Source organism: Neovison vison, chromosome X, assembly GCF_020171115.1.
Source record: "Neovison vison isolate M4711 chromosome X, ASM_NN_V1, whole genome shotgun sequence".
Lineage (NCBI taxonomy): Eukaryota > Metazoa > Chordata > Mammalia > Carnivora > Mustelidae > Neogale > Neogale vison.
Window position 1 is genome coordinate 71,543,978 of NC_058105.1, and position 22,671 is coordinate 71,566,648.

Below are 22,671 nucleotides of genomic sequence, written 5' to 3' on the forward strand. Positions count from 1 at the left end.
AGTAGCTAGACTAAGATTTATTTATTTACTTAATATTAACACTTTAAAAGATTTCATTGACCTCAGCAGTATGGAAGACAACTGAGGGCACTGTTTAAAACCCAGTCCAGAGATGGTCAGGGCAGGAAATATCCCACAATCACCCCCATTCCTGATGGGGGATGGATTGGGGCCAGGCCTCCAACCTTGGCCAGGCTTTGCCATGAAGCTGAGACAACCTAGAGGTAAGACAGTTTCGGCCTCGTCCCCATCGGGGAGGTGGGGGCATAGCCTTACCTGCTCACAACAAAGAAAGAGCTAGATTGTACTGAGGATTGGCTCCTGATGAGTCATCAAGAAGGTCAGTTGGTTCTTTCTTCAGCAGGTGGCTCGGCACCTTTCTGGAGAAGACAGAGTAGTAGTCTGGGGCTAGGGGGCTGGAGAATAAGGGCCAGCAACCAACAAAGATTTCCTCCCATGTGGTAACATGCTGTCCCCCCACCTTATTTTTTTATTATTATTATTTTTTTGCAACAGCAAGAACCCTGAAATCCAGAGGAGTCATTAAAGAAACTCCTTCTGGCTGCAACCTGAAAGCATCTCCCAAGACAGATAGGGGCCGCGAGAGGACAAATTCGACTTCAGTGGGCTTCTTCTTCGATAGGGGAGCAGCCAGAGAAGAAGCTGGTATTGCTGGCCAGCGCTCGCTTCTTTTTCTTCCCTGGAGCTTTATTTTCTTGGGATTCTGTTGCTACGTGTTTCAGTTCTGGGAGGCCAGAGTTGGAGGCAGCTGGGGCTGTCCTCTTCAACAGCACCTGCTCCGCATCACACATCTCTTTCAGGATCTAGGAAGGGCAGAGACAGGTCTGAAGAGATCATGGGTCGGGGCAGAAGCTCTGCCCAGCCGCACTGCTACAAATGCTCAGCACACTGTAGTAGGCAGTGTCCCCCAAGATTGGTCTCTTGAAAAAAAAAAAAAAAGACTCTGGCCTATGCCCGTTTCCCACCTCCCAGCAAGCTGATTATACCTCTCCCCCTTTTCCTCCCACTGCACTGTCACAGCCAATGCAGAGATGACCTAAGACAGCTGGAAATGCTGGCCTTTGGCCCACCTACCTTGCTGTTGGGAGTGGCACAGACAGGGTTAAAGAAGCTCAATCCTGGGGTAACCTCTGTGGGATCCTCCAATTTGAAAGAGCCTTCGGAATCCTGGGTCCGCTCAACAGTGCCCAGGCCATCCTGAGAACCAGACAGGCATATTAGAAGTTTGGCTACCAGAGTTCCAAAATCAGTCTGCTCTCCTCTAACCAGTGAGGTACCAGCTCTGAGGCAAGTCTTTTTTTTTTTTTTTAAAGATTTTATTTATTTATTTGACAGAGAGAGACACAGAGAGAGAGGGAATGCAAGCAGGGGGAGTGGGACAGGGAGAAGCAGGCCTCCCGCTGAGCAGGGAGCCCAATTTGGGGCTCAAACCTAGGCCCCTGGGATCATGACCCGAGGCGAAGGCAGCTTTTTAACGACTGAGCCACCCAGGCATCCCAGTTGAAGCAGCTCTTAGGGAGACCCTGCTTGCGGTTTCTCACCATTGTAAAACTTAAAGGCAGCTTCTGAAAGCAAAGGACAAGGTAGGGGAGTAGGAGAGTGGACATAATGAGCAATGTTTTTTTTTTTTTTTTAATGAGCAGTGTTTAAAACAAAGCCAAGCTTTGGTCATTTCTTGATTCATCTTCTATCCTCTGTAATCTGCACTACCCTTTTTAGCATGTCCACAGGGTGTTTTCTGTATTAGTCTTCCTTTCAGAGGAGGGAACAAAGGCCGTAAGCGAAAAGTTACTTGGGTAACAGGGCGACTCTAAGGTAGAGCTTGGATTAGAATTATAGCCTGTTGTCATGGCAACAGAACAGGATTGAGAGTCAGGAAGCCCGAGGTCTAATCTTAGCTGTCAAGACCAGCTGGGTAATATTAGGTGAGTCACTTAAGCTTATCTCTGGGTCTCACTTTCCTTCCCCATATAATGGGAGCGTGGGACTAGATCAGTGCTTTGACAACTGACATCCTCAGAGGAAGCCCAGTATAGAAAAAACAAGTAAAGAGCAAGTTGCTCTGATCGACATGGGGTCGAACTGAGACAGGCCACGGTCCTCTGTTCAGGAAGCAAGTCCATGGGGCCACCATAGGACTCAAGACCCCAAACTGGAAGAACCACGGGGACAGAGAAACTTTACGGCTCCTATTACTTCTATGATTCTCAGCCTGACCCCCAACTTGTCACATTAGTTGTCTAATGACTGTCTGCTGCCAAAGTCATTTTAATAGAAGCCCCAGGGCAGAACTGTTCACATGCAGATGTTCAAGAAATGCATGATGAAGTATCATTATACTAAGCTTGCTGGAGTTATTGTAGATCACCTAGAGAGCTGAGGGAACAAGCTTCTGCCATGGGCATAGGTAGGTGTAAGGTCATCTTTATTTCCCCGAGTTTGCTCTTTCTGGGAGCAATGTAAGGAGGACAGCTACAATTAACTTGGGCCACAACAGTGACTATTTGAAAGACCAAGCTCCTGTGGGTCTTTTCCTAGAAGCATGGAGTAGTTGGTTCCCATGGACAAGGTCTAAACAACTAATGTCTCAAGATGTCAGAGGGATTAAGTTCCTCCCTGGAAGCTGCCACGTGGCCCTCAGAGTTCCAGCTAAGCCTCTGGACTAGTTTGGTCCTGCGTGTCTATGTGCCTATAGTTGCCTGCTTTCCTGTTCTTTGTTCCGGCCTCAGAAATTATACCCAAACTTCACAGCCAAGTTGGGCATGGGGAGCTGCATATCTGGCAGTCTCCTGCGAAGGGCTGTGGTTTCTGAAGGGGCTGTGTTGACAATGCTAGCAGAGAGGAAGAAGGACTGAGAAGGGAAATGTCTCCGATCACAGAAGGCTTAAGAATGGTAGGGAGAGCTGTGTAGGAGACAGCCAGGCTTCAGGGTGGTGGGAACTGGTGGGAGGCCCAAAGGGATGGTGAGGGCCAACAGAGCTGGTCCTACCTTGTCTTGCTGGCGGTTCCTACACTTTGTGGGGTCACAGCTGCAGTCCACGCCACAGTCTGACTTCTGCCTTCTGCACCCGCACTGCTTATTCCCACACCAGCCCTTGCAGGAACACTGCAAAACCAGGTTTGGAGAAACATATGTCACTGCAAGGCCTAGAAGACCAATGTAACATGATTCCCCTTCATTTGCAAGCCTCTTTAGAAGACATGGAAAGTGGAAAATGGAAATGGAAACTTGACCAAACTTCTTTCTCCTCTGTCCCTCTTCTTTAGGGAAACAGTGATTCCCCAGAACAATGAGAGGTTGCCTAACCACACATCATGCTAGACAAATCCGTTTTCTGGTTTGGACTGTATACTTGAAAGACTGATTGGAGGGATGCCAGAATAATGCAGGGTAATTGGCAAAGTCTCTCATGATGATCTTGCAGTCAAAGCGACGAATTGCAAGTTGGAGGGTGGTAGGGATATGTGTGTTTAAAGGCTGAGTATACTGGCTCGTTATCTTCAGCTCTACCCAGTGGTACCTTCACCCAACTTTCATTTCTGCATTTTGTTCAGCGTCAGCTGGGGCTATGTCTTGAGCAGTTTAGTTTAATTATTCAACATTTTAATAAATCACGGAGGATATGAAATAAAATCATTTACATTTGTATAGCACTTTACAGTTTTCAGAGTCCTTTCATATATATAAATGCCAAATCTCATTTGATTCTCATGATCCATAAGGTAGTTCTGTTTATCGACTGTAACAACGGCACAAAACGGGAAAGATGATTCATAAGTAAGATAACAGAATCACAATTCAAAAATATTTTGACAGGCTGAAATTCTGGGCTGCCTGTCGAAGGAGAAGTTATAACGAGGATAAACAGAAGTCTGGCATCTGGGTTCTCCCCGCATCAGCCGTATAAATATAATATGGGGGGCGAGCTGGCGTAAAAGTAGTTGGTGCAAAAAGGGCCTAAGGATATGAGGTGTTAGCAAGTTCCATGAGTCAGCAGTGTGAAATGGCTGTCAACAAGCAAATCAGTCAGGCAGAAATTGTCCAAGTTCATCCATAATTGTGACATCCAGAAATGAGCATTGCTTTCTAATGCTGGTGTGGCCACTGTGAGGTATACTGACATAATGCAATTCCCTTGTTTGGAAATCATGGGGAGCAACTGCTTGACCAGACTCTGGGTCAGTCTGACCCCACTAGATAGAACATACCGTATTTTAGAGTATCATACTTTTGTTCGGGTATATAAAAGCACAGACCACAAGCAACAAAACCCACTCATGTTCTCATTCTTCCCTTAATAACTAAAATACAGATAAAACCGAAGCCTCCTACCTACCTTTTCCTGATCTCATTCACCTCCCTCTCTCCCAGGGGCAAAGTTTCTTGAATTAGGTGTTTATTATTCCCATGCAGGTCTCTTAAAAATTTATATTCATTCATTCACTACATATGAGTTTGTTTAAAAATAGAAGGAATGATCTTACATGTTCTGAAACTTTATATAAGTGGTATCTTACTATGGCACTGTTATAAGTGCTTTCCATGTATTAAACCCACTTAATCTGTAAATATGTTTCCTGGTGCACACATTGGGGAGTTTAAGGTGTGTAGGTGTTTAATAAAGAGGCCATTAAACAAAAAAAGAGGCAGGTGACCAGCGTTATAGGAAGTGATGTTACATGAGAAATGGTGGAAGAAGGGGGGGTTAGTTTGGCTTGGAACAAACACAAGTGGCAGAGTTCACAGAATGATGGATTAGAGTCAGAAGAGACCTCAGTGACTGTCTGGAGCCTGATTTGATGTATGAAGCCCCTCTCTAATGTCCCCGGCCTAATTATCTGAGGCTCTATTTATCCTGAGATGAGGATAGTTTCTGTAAAACTTCTGACCACAGGACCCCGTTCTGCTGTCTGGAATGGTAAGGAATTAGTTTAACCACACTTACACAGCATTCTTGTTCAAACCCGGAGCACAATTTCCACTACCCAGTCCCCCTCTGTCCAGAACCTCTCAAAGCTAAATATACCTACCTTCCTCAATGATCTACCACATGACATGGTTTCTTAGAATCCTCACCACCTTGGCCATACACCAATTTGTCAAAGTTTATCCTTGATTGTGACATCCATAAATGAGCTCCACTTTCTAATGTTGGTGTGGCTGGCCATTGTGAGGTAGGCTGACACAATACAATGCCCCTATTAGGGACCCAGTGTTCATGAAGCCTAAAAATCACAGTAGCTTTTTATCCTTTGTCATATCTTTGTGAATCCATACTGAGTATACAGTTAAATACAAACCCTTATGTCTCTCTCATAGAACAACTGTCATTGTTCTGTTAGCTGTGAAGGTGAAAGAAACCATTATAGTATTTTTTTCCTGATTTTGAGATTAATACATATCACTTTAAAAATCTGAAAATCGAAATCATGATTTTAAATGTTTAATAGCTGTATATAGTGTTTCATCATGTAGAAATGGCAATTTATTTAACCAGGCCCCTAATGTTAGATATTACGAATGTTTTCAAAGAAACCGCTTCCTATTACCAATCATATTACCATAGATTCTTGCTACGTAAACAGAATCTAAATGTTCCCGCCATCAACAAGGCTCTCCAAGATCTGGCCATTAACTATCCCTCTGGCTTGACCTTGGCTACTCTCTCCCATTTTTCAATACTCTCCAGCTACCTTGGCCTTTTCAGCTGTTCCTTGATAAACCAAACCCACTCTTGCCTCAGGTCTTTGCATTTGCTGTTTCCTTTTCCTGAAATGTTTTCCCTTTTGTTCTTTCCCTGACTTGCTCCTTTACTTTGCTGAGATCTCTGCCTAAGTATCTCATTGTTGGAGAGGCCTCATCCTAAGCACTCTTTTTTTTGGACAGAGATCACAAGTAGGCAGAGAGGCAGGCAGAGAGACAGAGAGAGAGAGAGAAAGAGAGAGAGGAGGAAGCAGGCTCCCTGCTGAGCAGAGAGCCCGATGCGGGCTTGATCCCAGGACCCTGGGATCATGACCTGAGCAGAAGGCAGAGGCTTTAATCCACTGAGGCCCCCAGGCGCCCCCTAAGCACTCTTTTAAAGAACTCTTTTCCTACCCCAGAATTCTCTATGCAGTCACTATCTTTTCTGTTTATCTCTTACCATCATCTAAAAATTATTTTAATTTGGGGGCACCTGGATGGCTCAGTCGGTTAGGTGTCTGCTTTCAGCTCAGGTTATGATCCCAGTGTCCTGGAATTGAGCCCAGCATTGGGTTCCCTGCCCAGCTAGAAGCCTGGTTCTCCCTCTCTCTCTGCTGCTCCCCCTGCTTGTGCTCTCTTGCTCTTTTTGTCAAATAAATAAATAAATAAATAAAATCTTTAAAAATAAAGTTATTTAATTTGTTTTTCTGGTCATTGTGTTGTATCTCTCCACAAGAATGTGTTTGGTTTCATAAGGCCAAGGATCTTACCTGTCATGTTTGTTATATCCTCAGCAACCAGAAATAGTGCTTGGTATATAGCTTGGTGCTCACAAAAGATCTGTTGAATGAGTACATCTTTTTATACATGACTGACTATCTCCTTAGTATAAACTCCTATGCTTATCCTTATTGAGCCAAAGGACAGGAACATTTTTAAGACATTTGATACATCCTTTTTTAAAAAAAAAGATTTTTATTTTTAAGTAATCTCTACACTCAACGTGGGGCTTGAACTTACAACCATGAGATCAAGAGTCACACGATCTACTGAATGAGCTAGACAGGCACCCCAAATTTTTGATACATATTTTCAAGTTGCCTTCTAGAAGTACACCAATTCACATACCTAATAGTAATAGACAGGAATGTCCACATTAGTCACCCTTGCCAATACTGGGCATTATAATAAAGAAATCTTGCTTCTTTGAGTAATACAGGACAAAAGACAGAGTTCTATGACATGTCCTAGGACACCTTACCAAGATGACATTTGATCCACTGACTGCTATAGCCTAGGTATGGTCCTCTGACATTCACAGATTCATCTAGATGCCTCCACAACATTCTATCCTGTCAGTGTGTCTCTATTTTATCTAAAGGGGTAATAGAATGAGAGTGGTATCTAAAGGGCTGTCATAAGGAAGAACAATTAGACTTCTCCATAGTCATCCTCCATTGGGATGATTTATAGGATAGTATATTTTAGCTCAACAAGGGACAACCTCCTAAAAGTTAGTGGACTACAATGGACTGCCCTATGAGACTGTGAACTTACCAGTACTAGAAGTTTTCAAGCAGGCAGAGGCGAGATAAACACATGGTAGTGGTATTATGGAACAGTCATGACACACATGACAGATGTATTCATCACATGAATGCCATTTCACTAGCTATAACTTCATCATGTTCTCTTTCACACCCCCAGGACCCAGATCAGAAGACCCCAGACCCATGACCTTGCCACAGGCACGACCTCAAATATATATTTATGTGGTGCATGGTATGTGTGTGTGTATGTATGTGTGTACATGTATGTGTGTCACAACAGCTGGCTACCCACCAGCATGGCCCAACACCACAGCTGAGAACCACTATTATAGAGGGACTCTTTATATAGAGTGGGAAGTAGAGCTGAAAGATCTCTGGGGTTCCTTTAAGCCAGTGGTTTTCAACCCTGGCTACACATAAGAAATCTCTGGGGAGCTTTTCGAAAAGGCCAGATCCCACCTCAGACCAATTAAATCAGAATATCTGGGGGTGGGGTCCCAGGCTCCCTATGTTGAAAAGCTCCCTTGGAGGTTCTAATATGCAGTCGGGGTTGAGAACTATTGCTTTTGAGTCTATAATTCTTTTAGCAGTGATTTCAGAATTACACTGTGTCCAGAATAAGATCTGGTAAAAACTTAAACATAAAGAATATTAGACTAAGGGGTACCTGGGTGGCTCAGTGGGTTAAGCCTCTGCCTTCGGCTTGGGTCATGATCTCGGGGTCCTGGGATAGAGCCCTGCATCGGGCTCTCTGCTTGGCGGGGAGCCTGCTTCCCCCTCTCTCTCAGCCTGTCTCTCTGCCTACTTGTGATCTCTGTCTGTCAAATAAATAAATTAAAAAAAATCTTAAAAAAAAACTAGACTAAGACTTCAGAAGATCCACACATGCAGCCTCCCTTGGATTCAGCTGCCTCTACCTTTCATAACTCCTAGATCCATATAAGCTCCAACTGACCAATGTTGACCCATAGGTAGGGGCATCTCTATACCCCTATTCAGCAAGAAGAAGTTACAGAAGATGAGACCTTCCACCCTCAACAACCTTAAGATTTAAGGGTTAAAACTGTTTGAGGGGGGATAATGTGAGAAACAAAGGTAGAAGAAAAATTATTAAATTTCCTTACCACCTACAGCTCACTGACAAGTACTCAAAACAGGCAGAGTGACATTCCTCTAGGGACTAAACTGCCTTGATGTTGACACTTTGTTAAGGGCAAAAGGCAATCCTAGCCTGACCCCCCATCCTCTGATCCTGTAAGTCTACTTTAATATATAAAAATTCCTTTAGAAATTTGCTTTATCTTTAAACCCCCCCAAGATACATATTGGCAATCATCCCCCAAGCACATGGTCCACCCATATACATCTGAAGGGTCTCATGACTGAGGTTTTATTAGACAGTAATAAATGACCTTTTCCCCACAGTAGCTAGACCCCTCAAAATCCTGGAAACCTTAATTCCAAAATTCCTTAGAGACTTATGCTATCCCTAACCCCCTCCTAACTTGAAAGTATATAATGCGCCACTCCTCATGACCCTAGTGTAGCTCTTTCTGCCCACAGGTCCTGTCCCCATGCTTTAATAAAATCACCTTTTTGCACCAATAAAAGAAAAAAAACCCAACAAAAAAACCAGGCTATGACAGGAGACTCAGGCTCTGGTCCTATATTTAATACTTGGTATGACCCTGGACAAGTCACTTCATTCAAGTTCATCTCCTCTCTTTCATCACTAAGGAAGAGAGAAGAATTCCTGCTCCCTCTTTTCTGCCAAAGGGGACAAATGAGAATATTTGTAAAATGCTTACAGCATTTTAGTGACAATCCCTGCATATCTTATTCTTCACAAAGTGCTTTTGCATATATTCCTTCTTTTAACTATTCAGACACCATAAAATACCATATAAAAATAGTATTATTAAAACTCCTTAATTAAAAAACACATATTTATACAACTTTGAATGTTACTTTGACTCAGGATATTAGTGCTGGAAGGGACCTTACACATCATTGATTCTAATCTAATCTCTTCATTGCACAGATAAGGAATTAGGAGCCTAGGGAGATTAAGTGACCTGTATCAGGTCATCTGACTAGTCAGTGGCAAATCAAGACTAGAACCCATGCCTACCTGGCATCGAAGCTATTCCTTTTACTACAGCACATGGCTTGTCTCTCAGCATGTCCTTAGTACATATAGGAAACATGGTTGAGTGAGGAAGCCCACTTTTTCAGCATTAGCTCTAGCCGAGTCATTAGTCTGGTGACTACTGCAGCCTCCTTTAAAGTCATCTAGTGATAACGCCCTGCCATTTCAGCTGGGTTGGAACAACAGATAGGATGGCCTTCATGCAAAGCATTAAGGTCTACAGCTAATGTGTCTAGGAATAGTCTGATCAGACAGCAGATAGCTCTCTGCTCTACATAATACGTAGCATCCATATACTTCAAGTTTGCTAAAAGGGAGAAACTTAGATGGTTTGCCACTTTTGTTCCCCTTAATGCCCAGTTATAGTCTCTTCTCAAGTTATTAAGTCAGGGGAAAAGCCTAGAAAGGAATAACCTCTCAGGGTTTTAGACAAGCAATTTTATCATTGATGCAAATACTTGCTTGCAATTTTTACTAGAGTTCTCTATTTCCCTTTTACATGTGGGACAACTTTGCTATGATACATACAGTAAGCTTATTTCGAGCACAAGTCAACACATATTTGCTTCACATTTGGACACATCTTCCCAGTGGTTTCAGGTCTTCTACCATTTGTTTCTGTGTGTACTTCTCAACTCTTGCTTTCTATTACTTAGCTGACCCTTGTATCTACATTCAGCTCATGCTCTCCACTTGGGTCAGAGTAGAGTCTGTAAACATTTGTTGAATAAGTGAATGAACGTCAGATATGTTCTGCCCCATTTTCTTTAAGTGTCCCAGCCCCCTGTTCCTCTACAACTAAGTCTTTGCAGTATGTCATTCATTGTGCCAACAATGGTCTCCCACTTGCTTCCGAGACTGAATTTCCCCTTCCGTCTTAGGATGCAGTAATAGTCATCTCTTTTATGGTATCTTCCTAAACTGTATTTATTTGGTTTGGCTTTACAGTCACTCTTAAAAATCCCTTAGTCCATCTCCCTGAGATGAATATGCTGAGGTTCTTTGGTATGCTTCTATTTCTTTGCCTTATTTTCCCACTAGATTATAAGCTCTCTGCGGCTGAGGATGAGCTCTTAGTCCCACTAAGAGCATGGGATATGTGCATTCCCGATGACGTTCCAAATGACTTAATGCCACCACTACTAGCTATTCCTCATGACTTGCTTCACTTGGGTGTTGTGGCCTTCTCAGTCCCTGATGTGGTGCTCAAGCTGCTAATGAAATCAAGTTAACCTTTCAGGAAGCTGGCTAGGGTCCTTTGTGAACTGTCCTCCTTCAGTGAAATGTGGCCACAGGGCACGGTTGGGATAGTAGTGAACTATAGTGCCTGGGAAGTTAATGTTTCACCAGAAAACATCTAGGTTTGATAATTATGTAGGACTATCATTGTGGAAGTAAAGAAAGCATGCCTCGAAGTCAAATTGTTCCTAACTAACCTTAATGTGGTGTGTTTGATCTTATTATTAGCCCATTCTGTAATTCCTATTGCCCCTTAGGCTAGGGAGCAAAATTACTTTATGAGGCAAGGAAGATGAAGTTCCCACTTAGCTTCTGGTACACAATTTTTACTGATATGACCATGACATGGTAGAAACAAACTGGACTTAGAGTCAGAATATTTGGTTTTGAGTCCTGACTGTCCTTGGTTTTATGACCTTGAGTGAGGTCATTCCCCCCTCCCTCCATTTGGGTCTCAAATCCTTCTGTAAAATGCAAACAATACCTCACTGGATTTTTTTTTTGTGATAAAAAAAGGAGATAACCTATACAAGAATGGTTGATAAACTGTAAAGTGCTATAAAAACATGAAGGATTATTACCAACACTTTGGAACCAGCCTCAATGAATTGGTACAGAATACTACCACCCGTTTGGACCTAGTAAGAACCTAAAAACATGAAGAGAGCCATCTTGTGTACTTGAGCAGGCTTTTCCACTAACTCCAGGTTCTATATAGAGCTGGCCCAACAAGGACTCCTCAGTGGAGCCAATGCCTTTGAATAGGACCCAAGGGCTCAGGCGCAGGGCACGGGGCTGGCAAATTTCCCACTAGCAATGAAGACCAAGGACTAGAAGCCCTGACAGAGATGACAGCTGCCTCCTACCCCTTGGATGTTCTTCTTGGACACCTTAACCAGTTTTGTTGGCTTCCATTCCTCATCATCCCCATCATCATCATCATCACCAGCACTGTCCTCAGGCTCATTCACAGAATGCTCTGAATAATATTTTAGATCCTCGATGTCCATGCTGTGCTCCAGGAACTTCTCTTTAAAACGGGAAGGTTTCGGCTAAGAAAAAAGGTTTGGAATAATTAATAAAATTATAAAAACACACATAGATCAAATCTTCCCAATAGCTGTTGCCAGCTATATTCTCAGAGCCGAGTTTAGAGATTCCCTCAAATATAGCCTCTTGGCTTTCCAAGCCAGAATTAATTCGGCTGTAGCCTCTGGCCTTGTAGAGTCTTTGAAGGGATGGCAACTAAAGGGGTAGAGGCTGAGCAATCTGAGGGAGGAAAGGGACTCATGATCTGATAAGTATCTTTGGATGGACAGCTGAACACTGCTCTTTTCTCCTGCTCCTCCTCAGTTGTTACATAATACCTCTACATGGCCAAAAGTCAGCCTTCTGGGGAGAGAGAATGCCTATTTTACTCAAATCGGCACTGCAGTCTTATTTGGGACTCTAAGGCAAATGGAGATGCTGGAATTAGGGGATTTTTAAAAAAAATTTATTTTTAAGCAAGCTCTACACTCAATGTGGGGCTCGAACTCACAACCCTGAGATCAAGAGCTGTATGCTCTATCGACTGAGCCAGCCAGGTGCCCTGGGATTTGGGATTTTTATCCCTCAACCTCTTCTAAAAGAAGCATTTAGCACACTCACCCCCAATCATGGCCACATGAGGGTATTAGCAGCACCGAGCAGTTTACCTTAGGTGGGATATATTCAAAAGAAGAGTCTGGAGATAGAAGGGGATCCTTAGGAAGATGAGGTTTCTGTCTGCTGGCTACTTGGAGGAGGGTCAGTTTCTGTTTGGAAAGAAAATACAGAGTGTATAGCACACAGCAGCTTCTGGGAGTGTTAATGGCTGAAACATAAAGATTCCTAAGCTAGCCAAATTGAAACTATAGTAAAGTAAGGCAGGTTGAAGGACTCCCACTTTAGGAGATTAGGATTAGATTCCGAGAAGAGCAGATTAAAAAACGTGTGTTTCTACCGTTTTGAAACGCACGTGACCCTATCATCCAGAAAGCCGATAGGGACCTCCAAAATGGAGCCAGCTCATCACACTCGGGGCTGCTCCCAAGAGCTGACCTCAATTACAAGAGGGGCTCCCAGGGCTTATTAAAAGTGGGTGGGAGGCAGTATTACCTGCTTGATGATTTCATTCTCTCGGAGAAGCTGCTGATTTTGCTCGCACACTTCTCGCATCTTCTCAAGCTCTTCATCCTATTTCCAGATAGTGCAGTGATAGGTGGGGTTATTTTCGGCACTACATGTGGGTTACCAAACAACTCACATCGATGAAAACACACTGCTGCCAAGTTGCTGGCAGCAGATGGTTTTTGCACAGCAGCAGGACTGGGCACCCAGAAAAATGCCTTATTCCCACCAGTGCCTCAGTGTCCTGAATGCCACTTCTATTCCAACACTCCCAGGCAGTCCTGACCGTGCTCCCAGGAGCCATGTGCTCTGCCCTAAATGCTCTCCTTATTCTTTTCTATTTTTGAGACTTACGTCCCTTATTCATTCACATCAGGATGCTGATTAAGAGACCCACATGGACAGTAAGCTTTGTCCACAGATGCTTTTGTTTACTCTTCTAGACATAGACTAGGCAGTTTATTTGCTACTCTAATAACCCAGATTAAACTTCCTGGCACTTAAGACAACCAGATTCACAATTTGTGCATACAACTTTAACTAGTTTGGTTAGGTCTTTGATGGGAGGTGCCAAGGAAACCCTAGAGACTGGTGCTTCAGAAAAAAAGGATTTTAAGTTGGACAAAATAGTGTTCCAACACGCTGCTAAGGGGTGTGGTGTTCCCAGGCTCTGAGAGATATTCAGACCCCAGGCACTTTACAAACATGTCAGGTCTCAGCTCAGAACAGGCCCAGAAAGAGAAAGCTGAATGCCCCTAGGATTCTATGGGATGACTGAACTTTCTCAACCTTTTGGAGCTCAGGGCTGAGGCAAGAAACCAAGAGGCCTCAAAGTCTGGCGTGGAGTACATAATGACATTTCCATACCAAAAAGGAGGTTATTCTATGTATGGTACATTCTAAATACCTCTAAATTGATCAGATAGGGCCCAAAGGTCACAGCAGTTACTATTATAAACGTGTTCTTCAGTTCATTGTATTCTCTACTGTAAGTACAATGGTGTAAACTGGATGTGCTTTGCAGTCAGGCCTGTGGATCCCACCTCTGGAGACCCTCACCCCATTACTATACCTGACACTTCAGTGTGCTCAGCAGCTGTTGCTCCTTCTCACTCACTGACTCCTCCAGCTGCTTCTCGGCCATTTGGCTTTGCTGCAGCTGACTGAGAAGGTACAGCACCTAGAGAAAGAAAGACACTGCCCAATGGGACCAAAGGAATGAGAGGAAAAAGGAATTTCGGCTTAGTCCAAGCATTGACCCAGATGAATCCTCTGGCTTAGAGGTACCTATCATTGTTCCTTCTCATGGCTTGAAGTCGTAAGCACAGCCACAAGGTTCATCTTGATTTCAAAGTTGGAGGCTAAGAGTCACCGTGTATGTCAATTTCAATAAGTCATTTCTCTTTTTCGGGTTCCTTGCTTGCAAAATTTGGAGAAGACGACACATGGGCTTCTGAAGGAAACTTAATATCCACCCCGCTGCTTTTCAAAACTAACAACAAAAAGGCATGACCCTCTGTTTCTCAGTATAGCTTCTGGGCTTGCCAGAGCTTACCTTCTCTTGGTGTTGCTGTTCTACCTTGACCAGCTCTGCCTGTAACTCTGTCTCAATTTCAGCAAAATGATTTCTTTCCTCAAACAGCATCTTCTGCATGTCAGCACAGCTGGCCTTGTTCTGTTTCAGGCTGCTTTCAAGCTTGCTGACCTGTATTTTGGAGGACACCAGCTGAAAGGGATAAAAGATCAGTTTAGGGGTGCCTGGGCGGCTCAGTGGGTTAAAGCCTCTGCCTTCAGCTCAGGTCATGATCCCAGGGTCCTGGGATCAAGCCCTGCATCGGGCTCTCTGCTCAGTGGGGAGCCTGCTTCCTGCCCCCCTCTTCCTGCCTGTCTGCTTACTTGTGATCTCTGTCTGTCAAATAAATAAAATCTTTAAAAAAATAATGTTTAAAAGAAGATCAGTTTAGTTGGAGAATGGCCACCTTTCGCCATTCATTAGGCAGGAAAATGTCAGCTTTCCTGAAATGGACTGAGAAAAGTTCTTCCAGGTCCAGAGTCCATTCTTCTTTTTCTGTGTCACATGGATTCTACCAGTGAATAGGAACAACGCCACCCAGGCCAAGAAGAGTCCATATTTCTGTTGAGATCGATCTCTTCCAGCTAGGAGCCATGACTGAGGCCATTTGATCTCTTGCTCTGTCTCCAGGCAAGACTGAACCGGACACAAATAGTAGCTGACAAGTCCAAATTCTGATATTTTAAGACTTTCTTCCTTCCTTCTGTAGAAGAATCCATAGGACACACCCTTATGACCAATTATGCCCCATGTCAGAACATCTGTGTTTGCGTGCTGGAACTAGCAGACACATTAGCTGGGGCTGTAGATCTGGCTCTTCGGGCTAGATTTGATATCCTCTTCTGGCCTAGTTTTTTTTTTTTCAATTTATTTATTTTCAGAAAAACATTATTCATTATTTTTTCACCACACCCAGTGCTCCATGCAAGCCGTGCCCTCTATAATACCCACCACCTGGTACCCCAACCTCCCACCCCCCCGCCACTTCAAACCCCTCAGATTGTTTTTCAGAGTCCATAGTCTCTCATGGTTCACCTCCCCTTCCAATTTACCCAAATTCCCTACTCCTCTCTAACGCCCCTTGTCCTCCATGCTATTTGTTATGCTCCACAAATAAGTGAAACCATATGATAATTGACTCTCTCTGCTTGACTTATTTCACTCAGCATAATCTCTTCCAGTCCCGTCCATGTTGCTACAAAAGTTGGGTATTCATCCTTTCTGATGGAGGCATAATACTTCATAGTGTATATGGACCACATCTTCCTTATCCATTCATCCGTTGAAGGGCATCTTGGTTCTTTCCATAGTTTGGCGACTGTGGCCATTGCTTCTATAAACATTGGGGTACAGATGGCCCTTCTTTTCACGACATCTGTGTCTTTGGGGTAAATACCCAGAGTAGAGAGCCCAGATATGGACCCCCAACTCTATGGTCAATTAATCTTTGACAAAACAGGAAAAAATATAAGTGGAAAAAAGAGAGTCTCTTCAATAAATGGTGCTGGGAAAACTGGACAGCTATATGTAGAAGAATGAAACTCGACCATTCTCTTACACCGTACACAAAGATCAACTCAAAATGGATAAAAGACCTCAATGTGAGACAGGAATCCATCAGAATCTTAGAGGAGAACATAGGCAGTAATCTCTTTGATATCAGCCACAGCAACTTCTTTCAAGATACGTCTCCAAAGGCAAAGGAAACAAAAGCGAAAATAAACTTCTGGGACTTCATCAAAATCAAAAGCTTCTGCACAGCAAAGGAAACAGTCAAAAAAACAAAGAGGCAACCCACGGAATGGGAGAAGATATTTGCAAATGACAGTACAGACAAAAGGTTGATATCCAGGATCTATAATGAACTCCTCAAACTCAACACACACGAAACAGACAAACATATCAAAAAATGGGCAGAAGATATGAACAGACACTTCTCCAATCAAGACATACAAATGGCTATCAGACACATGAAAAAATGCTCATCATCATTAGCCCTCAGGGAGATTCAAATTAAAACCACATTGAGATATCGCCTTACACCAGTTAGAATGGCCAAAATTAACAAAACAGGAAACAACATGTGTTGGAGAGGATGTGGAGAAAGGGGAACCCTCTTACACTGTTGGTGGGAATGCAAGTTGGTGCAGCCTCTTTGGAGAACAGTGTGGAGATTCCTCAAGAAATTAAAAATAGAGCTTCCCTATGACCCTGGCCTGGTTTTATAGTCCCTACTAGCCTGCATGGGGAACATGAATACCAGTGTTCACCAGACTAATCAGGATTTCCTATTCGGTAGGACGAATCTGCTAACCCGATCCAAAAATGTATAAAGGATAACATCGCTCAAAACTTCCAGAGTTGAGAGTTTGTATGCTTGTCTCGAAGGGATGATGCCTCAGTCACCAGAGGCCATTGACTTCAGTTCCGCTTGTGACCATGTAAGATGATGTATTATTTTAAACTCAGTGAGGATGCACTTTCCTTAAGATGAGTGTAGGTTAAAAGACGATTATGTTTCCTTTCTTCTAGATTGTGCCTTAAAATTTCAATACATGTTTCATAGGTGTTTTAAAAGTAGTGTAGTATAATAGTTCATGTTTAACCAGTGGCCTACTCTGGCATCCTGATTATTTTCCCAGTACTAATAGCAGACATTTAGCAAGTACTTGCTGTATGTCAGGCATGACAGGTATCAACTTGCAAGTCATATATTTTTCTACGTGACTGGCCTGTACTTGCTCACACCAGCCTTTACCCATAAGACTATTTCTCTAATACTAATGTCACTGCAGCTTCTACCATGAAAAGTGGCAATGACATTACAACGATATTCCTGGCTAACATTGCAACCTATCCAGCCAGACCCCTAATTGCTGGTAGGAAGAGTGATGCTTACCTCTCCAATTAAATACTTCAGGGCACACTTGGCTTCCAGGATGGTAGCAATATTCTCCCAGCGGTGTTTTGGCCTGTCTTCACTTTCTGCATCCAGCAGCTTCTGCTGAAGGTCAGCAATCTGAGCACTCCTTCAAGGAAAGACACAGTGAGACTTGTTGCTAGCATCCTCAGCACCAAGGAGGAGAGCTCTGTGGGGCTCTTCCAATAGGTTTATGGATGGAGGTATCAGTGAAACAGCATTTAAATAACGACTGAGTCATCTGGTTAGGATTTTATACAGTATCTCAAATCCTGATACAAAAGGAATCTGAGAGACTATCCAAGTGGTTTTATTTTTATTAAATACTGGTTGAAATAAATGGGTCATATAGTGGGACTTGGAAAGATTTGTTTTAGTAGGGTTTCTGTTGCAGTGTGCTGACTGCAATGTGACTTTGTCTTGAGGCCATTTTTTTAAAAAGATTTTATTTATTTATCTGACAGACAAATCACAAGGAAGCAGAGAGGCAGGCAGAGAGAGAGAGAAGGGGGAGGGAAGCAGGCTCCCTGCTGAGCAGAGAGCCCAATGTAGGGCTCAATTTCAGGACCCTGAGATAATGAATGACCTGAGCTGAAGGCACTTAACCCACTGAGCCACCCAGGCGCCCCTGTCTTGAGGCCATTTAAGTTCAGAGTATGATATAGTGGTTCAATTGTGCAAGGAGAAGAGTCAGGTTGGAGACCTGAAGGAAAAAAACTTCTCAAATGTACAAGCAGTAGGGTGCCTGGGTGGCTCAGTCAGTTAAGTGGCTGCCTTCAGCTCAGGTCATGATCTCGGGGTCTTGGGATCAAGCCCTGTATTGGGCTCCCTGCTCTGTGGGGAATCTGCCTCTCCCTCTGTCCCACCCTGCTGCTTGTGCTTTCTCTCTCTCTCTCAAATGAATAAACTGAAATCTTAAAAAAAAATTAAGAAAGGACAAACAGGTAGATGTTCTTTGCTGGAACCAAATACCAAATTGGGACCTATGGCTCGGACTGTGAGAGGTTATCTTGAATTGCCTGCCACAGGACAGAGAGATTTCTAAGAAGATGAGATACCCTGACCCTGCTTATAGCTTACACATGCTTTCTGATCAAGTCTGACCTGAGACCAGGGTTTACACAGTATTTCAGTTTCATTAACAGCTTCCTTCGCAAATTTGCAATGTGTGCAGTGAGCAGCACATGAGAAATGGACTGCTACATAAAGTACTATAAAAGAAGATGGGGACGCCCAGGTGGCTCGGTGGGTTAAAGCTTCTGCCTTTAGCCCAGGTCATGGTCTCAGGGTCCTGGGATCGAGCCCCACACAGGGCTCTCTACTCAGCAAGGAGCCTGCTTCCGCTCCTCCCTCTCTGCCCACTTGTGATCTCTGTCAAATAAATAAATAAAATCTTTAAAAAAAAAAAAGAAGAAGGGGACCAAAATAATCCAAGACAGCAGTTCTCAAATCTTAGAGTCTCAGGACCCCTCTACACTCTTAAAAATTATTGAGGACCTCTGAGAAACTGTGTTCATATACATTGTACCTAAAGATATTTACAATACTGAAAGTAAAACTGAGAAAAAATGAAACATTCACTAATTCCCTTAAAATAATAATCCATTACAATGTAGTTTATGAAAAATACATTTTCTAAAACAACAAAATCATTTAGCGAGAAGAGTGGGACTCTTACATTTTTACAAATCTCTGTAGTATCTGACTTAGTAGAAGACAACTGGATTCTCACATCTCCCTCTGCAATCAGTCTTTTGTGATATGGATATGTACTTGCAGCAAGGAGGAGCATTTTATCTTTATTTTATTTTATTTTATTTTTGAAGGAGGGGCATTTTAATAGCCTATTCAGATAACTGGATATTCTTCTTTGAGACCACACTAAAAACCAAGTGGTAGTTCCTTAAAAATTAGCTGAAATGTGGGGTACCTGGGTGGCTCAGTGGGTTGAAGCCTCTGCATTCGGCTCAGGTCATGATCCTAGGGTCCTGGGATTGAGCCCCGAGTCAGGCTCTCTGCTCTGCAGGGAGCCTGCTTCCCCTCCTCTCTCTCTGCCTACTTGTGATCTCTGTCTGTCAAGTAAATAAGTAAAATCTTTAAAAAAATTAGCTGAAATGTGGACTCTGAAACCACTGCTAAGTAAACTTTTCTTACTTTCTTATATTAAAATCCATTGGTCTATCTTGCAATCTGAATTTATTTACCCACACATGATTCTGTAACATATCATCTGGACAATGCTGAATGTTGTAAAGTGTCCAGATGTTAACACGTTTCATTATATAATGTAAAAAAAAAATAAACAACTCTTAGTAATCACCACTGGTCTCCTCAGAAAAGTTAAGAAAAACTGTCAAGCTCTTGGGGGCAAATAAAAAAGTTTTCCAGAATTCTAAGTTTTGCTTGAAAGCTCAATTCTATCTTTGGTAACAAACACTGCCAGTAGTTTTTCTTGAAGTGACAAGCTCACTCTGTTCACTTTTGAGAAAATGCCTGCCAAGTACTCAAGCCGGAATACCCATAGTTCATCAGTGCTTCTTTTGAGTACAACGGATGTTCCATGGGGAAAAGAGGCCTATTGAGCTCACACCTCCAACAACTGCACAAGTGCTTTTCCTCTACACAAGTCTGAGACTTCAGCAAAACAGCACAAGTGGTCTGCGTGTTCTTCCTTTTCCATCACACAGAATACTAAATAAATTTGAACTCAAGGGTTGAAATTTTTTAATAAAATTAATAATTTGTACTGCTTTACCAAAGCTATTCTTTTTTTTTTTTAAGTAGGTGCTATGCCCAGCGTGGGGCTTGAACTCAAGACCCTGAAATCAAGAGTTGCATGTTCTACCAACTGAGCTAGCCGAGCACCCCTATCAAAGCCATTCTTAAGTAAAACTGATTTTATTTTTTAAATTTTTTAAAAGATTTTATTTATTTATTTGACAGAGATCATAAGTAGGCAGAGAGGCAGACAGAGAGAGTGAGAGGGAAGCAGGCTCCCCGCTGAGCAGAGAGCCCGATGTGGGACTCGATCCCAGGACCCTGAGATCATGACCTGAGCCGAAGGCAGCGGCTTAACCCACTGAGCCACCCAGGCACCCTGTAAAACTGATTTTAAAAAACAACTCAGAGCGTGTGGTGGTGAAGTATACAGTGACCCCTAGTTCAGACTAATGTCCACTGCCTTCATTCAAGCTATGGTATGAGCACTGTTGCTTTGCACCATCGTGGTGTCAATGGAGTAAAAATGGCAAATGACATCTTAATATTATCATGAAAATTGTTTTGATTGCTCAGAGAACCCTAGGGGTTGCAAACCATGCCTCAAGAACTCTGGTCTAATATATAGTCCTTTCCTTCAATAAGCTTATATTGACAAGACTAATAAATGTAAAAAATTAATAAATACAAAGAGAACATACACCCACTGTACCACATATATGACTGGCTACTGTAAGTTCTGAAGTGGTTTAGAGAGGAGGATTAGTGGGGGATGAAGTGTTAGGGAAGGCTTCTTGAAAGAGGTGGGCTAGCTAGCACACTTCAGGACTGTCATGGCCCTTCCTATCTCCTCTGATAATTAATGTCCCTTAGATATTTTTTTAAAAATTTAGTTTATGTCTCATCAGCTTTAGGGAAATTGCCTTGACTAAAATCACCTCTGTTTAATTGCTCTCTACTTGGCACCTGCCTAACAGGTGAATTAATTAATCATTTAATTAATCATTTAATTATGCCCAGTGGTGTGCAGGTGAAAGTTTCACAACCAGCACTTAAAAAAAACCAACCCAATTTTTAGCCTTTGCTAGTTTCTCTGGTATCAATGTGCTAAGCTCTCAAGGGTTTACAACACACCTGCAATTTTAACAAATGATTCCAACACACCACTGTGTCATTATATTATTTCTACTTGAAAGCCGGGGTGATGCCATCTACTTTCTCTGTATCCCAACTGGGCGCATCCAGTGCGGCACAAAGCAGAAACTCAGAGGTTGGGTGATTTACAGACACAGCCAAAGATAAACAGCTAGTACGTGTTGCTAGAAATGAATTGAAATGATCTTTAAGGTCTCCTGGGCGATACAGTTCTATTATCCTTAAACACTAGAAAACCTCTGTGAAAGTTTGATTGCTTCTGGATGTCCTAGATACTTAAAAGACAGTAATAGTGATGAGAGCACCATAATTTCTGGTCTTAGAGCCAGAAAAGGAGAAAGAGAGAATGTTCACTGAGCACTTTTGATATGTCAAGTACTGGGTTATGTGCTTTCCTTACTTATCTAATGCTCATGGACACTGTTACTTCCAATTATATCTGCTTTGCTGATGAACCCTAAAGTTCACTTCCTTCTGTACTGGTGCTCTTCTGGCATTGGTTCTTGATTAGTTTCTCTAAAGTTTTGTTTTTAGCCAGTTCTACATTTCAGAGATACTAACATGTGGTGCAACACAAAGAGCATGGGTTTTGGAATTAGACCAGGTTTTGAATCCCAGCTCTGTATAACCTTGAGCACGTTTCTTAAGATTTCTGAACTTCTAGAGTGCCTGGGTGGCTCAGTCAGTTGGGCATCCTTGATTTTGGCTCAGGTCATGATCTCGGGGTCATGGGATTGAGCCCTGCATTGAGCTATGCTCAGCAGGGAGTCTGCTTGGGATTTCTCCTACTGCCCCAGTCCCTGCATGCTCTCTCTCTCAAAAAATAAAAATTAAGAAAAATTTAGAAAAAAAAAAAGATTTCTGAACTTCTGTTTAGAACTTTCAAGTCATAAGAATGATACTTAGGGGATGCCTGGGTGGCTCAGTCAGTTGAGCAGTTGCCTTCGGCTCAGGTCATGATCTCTGGGTCCTGGGATCGAGTCTCGCACCAGTCTCCACTAAGCGGGGAGCCTGCTTCTCCCTCTCCCCTCCAACCCCCACTCACGTGCTCTCTCTCTCTCAAATAAAGAAAGAAAATCTTAAAAAAAAGAATGATAGTTACCTCATAAGGTATAATAATACTTCACAGGGAGGGGTTGAATTAGAAAATGTATCTAACGTGTCTAGTGAAATGTATGGTTCAAAAAAATTGCTACGTTTTCTCACTTCCCTATCATCACAAAGCCTTTGAAAAACAAGCATTTGAATTACTGGATTGATAGGTTCTATTTTGATTCCAGGCCTAAATTCTTATAAATTATAATGCTTTAGAGACAGTCACATTACCTGAGCTCCATTTCAGTTTCCAGGCTTTCTATCTGCTTTGTAATGGAATCCTCCGACTCAGAAACTTGACCACGTAGTTCAGCAAGTGAGAATGTGCGCCTCTGTAAAGAACAGTGGGAATGAGGGTGAGCTGCTCAAAGGAAAGTAATCTTCCAAAGTTGCAAGGGTTCCTGGGGAGGGCCGAGT

At 42.8% G+C, this 22,671-nt stretch overlaps 1 protein-coding gene across 3 annotated transcripts in view; it reads right to left on the minus strand.

The window, feature by feature from the left end:
• Nucleotides 1-6: 6 nt before the first annotated feature.
• KIF4A (kinesin family member 4A) overlaps nt 7-22,671 on the minus strand; it is a 122,107-nt gene continuing 99,442 nt past the window's right edge. For all 3 annotated transcript variants that reach the window (XM_044236094.1, XM_044236096.1, XM_044236095.1), the window contains 10 exons: nt 22,486-22,586; nt 17,266-17,395; nt 14,349-14,519; nt 13,866-13,973; nt 12,782-12,859; nt 12,340-12,438; nt 11,509-11,694; nt 3,011-3,127; nt 1,096-1,218; nt 7-824 (listed from right to left, as the gene is read on the minus strand). In XM_044236094.1, the coding sequence (XP_044092029.1) occupies nt 621-824; nt 1,096-1,218; nt 3,011-3,127; nt 11,509-11,694; nt 12,340-12,438; nt 12,782-12,859; nt 13,866-13,973; nt 14,349-14,519; nt 17,266-17,395; nt 22,486-22,586 (1,317 nt within the window). In that variant the 3' untranslated portion in view covers nt 7-620. The remainder of the gene's footprint in view (nt 825-1,095; nt 1,219-3,010; nt 3,128-11,508; nt 11,695-12,339; nt 12,439-12,781; nt 12,860-13,865; nt 13,974-14,348; nt 14,520-17,265; nt 17,396-22,485; nt 22,587-22,671) is intronic.